The 8,981-nt window shown below is 38.7% G+C and overlaps 1 protein-coding gene across 1 annotated transcript; it reads left to right on the plus strand.

Annotated features, from left to right (window-relative positions):
• Positions 1–480: 480 nt before the first annotated feature.
• Positions 481–859, plus strand: LOC132476722 (centromere protein R-like). Its single transcript, XM_060078874.1, has one exon. The coding sequence runs from the start codon at positions 481–483 to the stop codon at positions 805–807; it is 327 nt and encodes a 108-aa protein (XP_059934857.1). The 3' UTR covers positions 808–859.
• The last annotated feature ends 8,122 nt before the right edge of the window (positions 860–8,981 follow it).

Here is an 8,981-nt window from a genome sequence, read left to right on the forward strand (position 1 = left end):
GAGATATTGCATGCCCACTATTTAGCACAGTGCTTGGTGCATAACAAGCCCCCATCTCTCTCTCTCTTTCTCTCTCTCTCTCATTTCTATCTCTACCTCTACCTCTATCATCTCTCCAGATCTGGGATAGTATCAGAAGAATTATGTTTTGTGCAAGGCACCCCTCACTTTTAGAAGGGCATTGGTGAAGTAGAGTGTTCAAAGGAAAATCAACCCCGAATAGATAAAATAATGATAGTAATAACTATTATTGAACACCTATGTGCCAAAACATTGTACAAGCAGTCATTTGTCATTTATTCTTGACAAAAGCAAAAAAAAAAAAAAAGGTAGCTATTACTATCCTTACTTTCCTACTAAAGAAACTGAGACAGAAAAAGTCAACTTGCCCAATTATCACAGAGTTCAGAGGGGCAGAAATGGAATTCAATCCTAAGTCATTTTGATTCCAAAATGAGAGAACAAAACAAGAGAACAAAAATGGACCATCAAAATGGAAAGAGGAAAAACTGGAATCACCTCAGTATAACCAAAAGAAAGGAATCTACTACACAAGACAATGATGAATTCATGGTGTTGCTATCTAAAGTTGAGAAATCACCAGACGAATTCATGGAAATAATGCAAAATTTAAGTAATATACAGGCTTTGGAGGACAGTAAAGGGCTTGAAAATCTCATTGGTATCTCCCATGCATCATGTGTCTTCAAAAGAGAAATGCAGAAAACAAAAGACCTAATGACAAAAGTAACAAAACAAAACCTATTTGAAAAGAAGGATTCAGGACTTCCCAACAAAGGCATTTAGAAGAAATGCACTCACTATGAAAATGCCAACTTCTGTATCTGCCTGATCATATTTAAAGGAACAGAAGAAATGTTTGTAATTAATCTGCCCAGTAAATATCAGATCATAGCACAGGCAGGTGCATGTCTAGATAAAATTTTTTGCAACTAATTTAAACTTTCTACACATACCAGTAGATAATCTCAATGTAAGTAATACAGTTCTTCTTGACCCTTTAAAGTAAGCCAACATGTGAAGAGGATCTTGACTTATATTTTGTATATTTTGTATCTCATTTGCTTCTATATAATTTTAGCATTTGTGATAGACTTAATATATATCCAGTAAGTATATATTCCATCGTCTTTTCACTACATGACCCTGATTCCTGCCATATGATATAAGGGGAGAGTTAGGAAACTGGGAATATTTAACAGGCTCTCAAAGTAGGAGGAACAAGTGTGCAACATCAAGAAATCTCTAATAGCTCATTCTACTCCAAAGTCCTATGATGTAATGACCTGCAGGCAATGGAGCCAAACTGTAGGAAACTGGAACTTGTAGCCCTGCTCTGAGTGAGTTTCTAGCTCCAGGAACTTGACCTTCTGTGGTTTTCTCTTGCCAACACCTTTACTTCTCTCTGTGCCATAAAATAAAAGTTTCTTTTTCCCATAACACAAACTTAGCATATTTATGATGTGCTGATTTTCAGAGGAAAGAGGGCCCTTCTTTAAGAATTGGTGGAAAGTCCCTGCAGGTAGCCCTGCTGGTCAGACAGACTGAGGGCTGAAGAAGTAGCACCTGAAGGCTAAATAATAACAATAAGAGCCAAGGCTTGGGGAGCGCTTACTGTTTGCACTGTTCTACATGTTTTCATGTAATGGCCCATAGAGTTCTCACAACAACTCCATGGCAGTTTCCAAATAATATTCTGCTATTTCTTATGTCTTCTGGGATTTTCTTACCCTGGATGTATGATTTTAGGCTCAAATGATACCTCATTTAAAAAATTAAGACAAATCCTTTTGAACTTATTTTTCAGTATGATCTTTAACAGTGTGGACTCTGGAGCCTGCATTGCCTGCCTGGGTTTGAATCTCAGCTCCACTACTTCTTACCATATGACATGAGGATAATATAATATTGATGAATAAGATTACTAGGAGATGAGGAAACTTAAGTAAATTGTCCAAAGGGCCATACTAGTAATAGAGCTGAGACTTAAACCCTAGTGGAGTTGTCTTCATGTTTCTGTCATAAAGGGATTGTTGGTGTTAGGTTGGTCTTTGCAGTTGTGTTTCCATCCAGCTGGAATGTCCTCACAGAGAAACTTCCTTCCTCTCCACCTAAAACCAAAGAAAAATGGAACTTTCAGCACTTTGCCAGAAAAGTCCTTGGTACTTCTATTTTATTGATTCAACTAGACTCATGAATATTGACTGGAAAAACTGCTATGTGCTGAGAACCATGCTAGGGATTGGGGATACAGAGGTGAATAACACATAAAACACTTTTCTGAAAGTTGCTCGTAGTCTATTAAGGGAGGCGTACCTGGAAACCAATAAAGTTAAAAGTAGTGTGTGAAGGGTGCAGCAGTATAACATTTCTGAAATTTTGACTGATTTCTTTTTTAAGCACTGTAGATTCTCTCTTTGCCTTATCCCCACTCAAGCACGAGGCCAACTCACACCTACTGCTATAAAGAGGGATGTGACCCAGGCATAATGGAGTCTTCCCAGCTTGAGTGTATAAAAGCCTAAAACCTCAGGGAAGAGAGATTTAACTCAAATATTTGAGGATGGAAGAGAGAGAGATAAGGAATGTACCAAGCCTTTGGAGACAGGCTCCTGTTCCAGAGAGCATTTGTTTGTTTATTTACTCATCTTTCATTCACTTGTTCATTTGTTCAACTCATGTTTATTAAGTAAATCCTATGGACCAGGGATTGTTTTAAACACTGGGGACACAGTAGTGAACATCACAAAGTCCCCGTGCTTCAAGACGCTTATATTCTTGTGCACAAGAGACTGAAAGTCAGCAGATAACCAGTTAAACATATGGGACATCAGATGGTGATAAGGGCTGTAGAAAAAAATGAAGCAGAGAGGGGAGGGAGAGGTTGGGCTGGAGGTGGAGTGGGGAGGAGGTTGCTGTGGTATCAGAGAACAGCCTCTCTAGTTCAGTGACTTAAAGGGGTAAGGGAGCAAAACATGGCTCTCCAAAGAAAGAGCATTTCATGCAGGGGGAACAGCAATTCAAAGGCCCTGAGACAGGAATGTACTTCATGCAACCAAGGAGGCCAGTGGGGTTGGAATGACTGAAGGGGAGAGAGCAGGAGATGAGGTCAGAGAGAAATGGAAATCCAGATCATGAAGGACCTTAGAAGCCAATGAAAGGAGGTTGGTTTTTCCAGCGGGTGAGATGGGAAGTCATTAGTGTTTCGTGCAGGGAAATGACTTGATTTGACTTTTTAAATCATTTTGGTGCCTATATTGGGAATTGAGAAGGTACAAAAAGAAAAACAAGGAAAAGAGTGTGGAGACTGTTATGATAATATCAGGAGGGATGATGGTTTCTTGGACCAAGGTAGTAGCAGCGCCGGAAGTGAGAATTGATCAGACTCAGGTAGGGACCCCAGGATACACTGATGGGCCAGATGTGGAATATACAATAAAAAGAGCTATCAAGATGGAACAAAGATTTTCAGCCTTGATCAAGTGGGAGACTAGAGGTTTAGGTTAGATGAGACCTTAGCATTCATTCACCCATTCTACTCCTCTCATTCATAGTTTGGGGAGAAAACTAGGACCCAGAGACAGAGAGCATCTGCCCTGGTCACATAGGAAATTAGAGATCAGAGTGTGGATTCCTGAATTTCAGTCCACTGCCCCTTTCTCCTTCCTCTTTGGTGTCATTGATTTGATTTCTTCATTGTCACAGGCAGCACTCACCAGTGTTCCGGCTGAAGAGAAATGGCTATCTGCAAAATAGAATAAGAATTGTGAAATCAATAAATTTGTGTTTTTTTAAAATGATGTCTTCATCTGTTTTTTAAAAATAATTTTTAAAACTAGTTTTAGATTTACAGAAAAATACAGAGTTCCAAATACCTAGTTTCCCCTGTTATTAGTATCTTACATTAGTATGATAGGTTTGTCACAATTAATAAATGAAAAATGAATTTTTATTAACTAGAGTTCACATTTTATTGTTTTCCTTAGTCTTTTCCTAATACCCTTTTCTTATTCCAGGATCCCTTCCAGGATACCACAGTATATTTTGTCATCATAGATCCTTAAACTCCTCTTGTCTGTGAGCCTTTTTTAGAGTATCCTTGTTCTTGACAGCCTTGACAGTTTTGAGGAGTACTGGTCAAGTATTTTGTAGAACTTCCCTCAACTGGAATTTGTCTGACATTTTTCTCATAATTAGACAGGAGTTTTGTGTTTTTAGGAGGAAGATGGCATGACATTTCATCACTTCATATCAAGGGTACATATTATGAATATGATTTATCATTGCGGATGTTAACCTTGATCACCAGATGAGGTGGTATTTATCAGATTTCTCCTCTGTGATGTTACCCTTTTATTCCTCTTTCCATACTGTCCTCTTTGGCAGGAAGTCACTATATGAGCAGCTCACACTTGGAGAGTGGGGTATCTTGAGGGTGGAATATCTACATAAATTATTTTGAATTCTTCTTCATTGATCTGTTTATTCTCCCCCACTTATTTATTTATTCAACTATTTATTATATCCATATGGACTGGGCAGGGCACCAACAATCTGTGCTACATCTGACACAGAAAATGGATGGATGAGTTGTTGGATGGATGAAGGCTTTTTTACAATTGACAGCAGAAATTGTAACAACAAGTACATGTCCACAAATAACCTGTACGTGAATGTTCACAACAGCATTCTTCATCATAGCCAAAAGGTAGAAACAACCCAAATGTCCATCAGCTGACAAATGGATAGACAAAATGTAATATAGCTATACAATGGAATATTATTTGGCCAGAAAAAGGAATAAAGTGCTGATACATGCTACAACATAAATGAACCTTGAAAACATGCCAGTAGAAAGAAGCCAGTCACAAAAGACTAGATATTATATGATTCTATTCACATGAAGTGTCCAGAATAGGGAAATTTGTAGAGACAGAAAGTAGACTAGTGGTTGCCTCAGGCTAGGGACAGGGGGGCTAGGAAGCTAGGGAAGTGATGGCTAAAAGGTACAAGGTTTCCTTTTGAGATGAAGAAAATATTCCAAAATTGACTGCGGTTATGGTTGCACATATCTGTGAATATATTAAAAACCATTGAATTATAGACAGTAAATTGGTGAATTATAGACTCTAAATTGGTGAATTATATGGTATGTGAATTATATCTCAATAAAGCTGTCTTTAAAGGGAAATTGTAACAGCATGCAAATTGAGAAATATAATTTGGTCTCTTTTATACTAACATTAGGCTGGATTGTGCTTTAAAGTATATTCCTGGTTATCTTTGGTGTAGAATTGAACAGAAACAGAGACCATTTTGAACTGTTGGACAACAATGCAAATATACTCATATTCAGTTCTAGAAAACATTACAGTGATTTTGAAATAATTGATTCTCCTTTCTAACTGTGTTTTGACTAGGTGACTATAAATTTACCTTCCTTAGATGTGGTACATATATATAATGAAATATTACTCAACCATTAAAAAGAAAAAAGAAATAATACCATTTGCAGCAACACGGATGGACCTAGAGATTATCATACTAAGTGAAGTAAGTCAGAAAGAGAAAGACAAATACCATATGATATCATTTATATGTGGAATCTAAAATATGACACAAATGAACTTATCTACAAAACAGAAACAGACTCACAGACATAGAGAACAGACTTGTGGTTGCCAAGGGGGAGAGAAGTGGGGGAGGGATGGATTGAGTTTAGGATTAGCAGATGCAAACTATTACATATATTACATATAGAATGGATAAACAACGAGGTCCTGCAGTATAGCACAGGGAACTCTATTCAATATTCTGTGATAAACCATAATGGAAAAAAAATGTATACATATAATACATATATATATATATATATATATATATATATAACTGAATCACTTTGCTGTACAGCAGAAATTAACACATTGTAAATCAACTATATTTCAATTAAAAAAATTCACCTTCCTTGAGTTCATAAAAACAGACACACAGGGGAAATATGAGCAAGACATTTTCTAAATGGAAAGTCAAACTAGAGATGAAATGTGCTTCAGACAATCCACAAAGAAGAAGAACAATATGAGACTAATGGACAGTTAAACACACATATGCACATACACACCACACCACGTGATGTTTTACCCTTCGGTTCAGCTGACTCTCTTTCCTTTCTCTGTTTTCCTTCATTACCTTGGTTACCACCTCAGCTATGAATAAATGACTCCACACTGTTCAGCCTAAGGCTTAATGAAATGGGCTATTTAAACATTAAATGGAGCCAGATAGACATAAGGAGAGATACAACTCTAAGCATATGAACTTGAACTTTTTGACAGATTCTGACCAGCAAATACACAACACTCTTCCTGAGGAGAAATTAGCTCATCATTTGTCTGTGGAGTTGGCCCAGGGCAATCATTTCTTTCTGAGTTCCATCTGCAGCCCTGCCATCCCTGTCGAATGGGGTTGGCATGATCCCAGAAACATGTTTCAAAGAGGACTCAAGGAATGGCCTCCGATGTTTCTCACAGCTGGTACCCTGCTCTTTCCTCAAGGTAGGACTCATCTAAAAACAAAAGCTTTGTGCTAGGGGGGTTGAAGTGAGTGACAGAGGTGTTCAAAAGGAAATGTAAGCAACAGAGACAGGAGGGGAGAGGAGAAGCTGGTGCCAGTGTCAACAGGAGGGGCTGATATGTGTGAAAACACTTGAGGACAGAGGAGAAGGAAAACTTCCAGGACAAACACTTAAGGATAGAGAGAGCCTTGTTATTCTCTGAAAAGACTGGCAACTATTGGAGGTTGGAGCTCCATCCTATGCTGGACTTTCCATCCTGGGCTTTGACCTAGCAAAGAAGTGCAGAGGGGAGAGCTGTGAGGAGTTAGAGAATGAGTAGTTCCAGGCATTCGGATATTCCTGACTAGTGTCTGCTGAGTTTGCTCTCCACTCTCCTCTCTTCCCAGTTCACTATTTCCAATCTTTTGCACCATTCAGACTTTCTAGGTCAGTCCTCATTTTCAACACTCTTTCCCATGGCCCCATAAACAATCAAAATTGCTGGAAATTCTAACCTTTTATCACTCAGACTATATCTCTTAAACTATTACCTGCAACTAGAAATGGATCATAAGCCACTATCTGTATTTGCACCACATACCTCTGCTTCGAGAGTTCACTATCCTAGCAACTCTTCCTTTTCCTTTGGTATCATGGGAATTTATCAGCTTGCTGAGCAGAGACCGTTGTAATTGCAATATGCTGGGCCATTGGTGGGAGTGGTAGGGTGGGATAAAGAAAAGCAAATGTGAAACTCAAGAAAAGATAGCTTCAGAGTATTCGCATCGCCTATATTGGCATATTCAATTAAAAAATAAATTATGTGCAAATTCTAGAATGACCTTCTTCCTGCCACTTACCACACATCCTGTATTTGAACACAACTCAAGAAAACTCCCAGGGGAAGTTCTTACTTAAACTCATCACCCCACCCCCTTCCCTTAAACTCAATACTTGGTACTATCCACTTCATTTAATGACACTTTCTAGGAGCTTGGCAGATATTTCTGTTCACACCCTAGGAAATCCATCTCCCAGGTGCTGTGGCCTTACCAGCATGACACTTTATTAGAGAACTTGTTGTTAACATGGAAAACATTAGTCTAAAAGACAAACAAAAACCCCACAGGGCTACAGAATCCCCAGTTACCTTTTTGGTAAGCTACTGCATTAACTCACCACTTCCTTCTCGCTCCTCTTTGTAGAAAAGTTATCCAAAATCCCTAGCAGATATTCAAAGCCTGCCACGACTGTCCACTTCTTACATTTCCAGCCTTTCCTTCTACCTCTCTCCCTAATGGCAAAAGGTATGGCTAAGCTGGGTGGCTCAGCATTTCCTGAGCCTGCTGGCTTCTTGCTCATCACCATGCCTTTGTGTATGCAGTTTACTCCCTCTGTCAGGAATACCAGCTTCTCAAATTCCACCTGTTGAAATCCAATCTATCCCTCAAAATCCAATTTAAATACCAGTTTATCCGTAAAGTCTTCCCTGATCTACATCCCTCAACTCTTCCCTACTGTAATGAATTTCTCTTTCCCCCTATATCCATATCAATATACAGGATTATCAAATTTTGCCTAACAGTCATCAACAGTTAATTACCAGAAAGTATTTCACTCATTCAAAAAATACATTTTAAGGGACTTTAACTTGACTATGTCTATAGTTATCATGGTTTCTAGAAAGTCACCTTGCCTAGAATACTTAGCAAATTTATGAGATAAACTGGTGGTTGGTAAGACCAGACCTCCAGATTTTATGAATATTTAATGAGAAGGGACAAAAAATAATTTGTATAAAATAATTGCTTTTCTTTTAGACCAACTGATTCAGGCTTTGAAAAATAGTAGTGGTGCTGTACTTCTTTGTGATTGTCCTGCTGGGGATCACAAGATTAGTTAGACCACGTCCTGGTGGGTGGAGTTGAAGAATCCTTCAACAAAGATAGATACCTGGATTGCTTAATATTGGGAAAAGAGAGCAATTCTGGGTCAGGGAATGAGGAATTAGAAGGTAGGTTTAGTCTGGCCTGAGAAAAACATTCTTTTCTTTTTTAGAGCCAGAAATGAGTAGGGCTTGGACTAGGAGACATGGAAATGCTTATGGCAATTTCAGAGGTGGGAGGTGAGCACCCCATGACTACATAGATGTTAGCTGTATGTGAGGCAGACAGCCTATCTGAGACAGGACTCCCCAGACATTCTGGACCTGTGCAATGTGGTTATTTCCTTTCCATTACCCTCAAACTTTGAAAAATTCTTATTACCTGTAGCAATCTGTTCTACCATGTAAAACTGGGGGGAAGCCAGTCTCACCCTTGAGATGAAGAGAACAGAGGGAAAGAAATACCCATGGTATTTCTACAGTCAGGGGGACTGTCACAATGGTGGTAACTCAGCATAGAAG

Source organism: Mesoplodon densirostris, chromosome 2 (assembly GCF_025265405.1).
Source record: "Mesoplodon densirostris isolate mMesDen1 chromosome 2, mMesDen1 primary haplotype, whole genome shotgun sequence".
Lineage (NCBI taxonomy): Eukaryota > Metazoa > Chordata > Mammalia > Artiodactyla > Ziphiidae > Mesoplodon > Mesoplodon densirostris.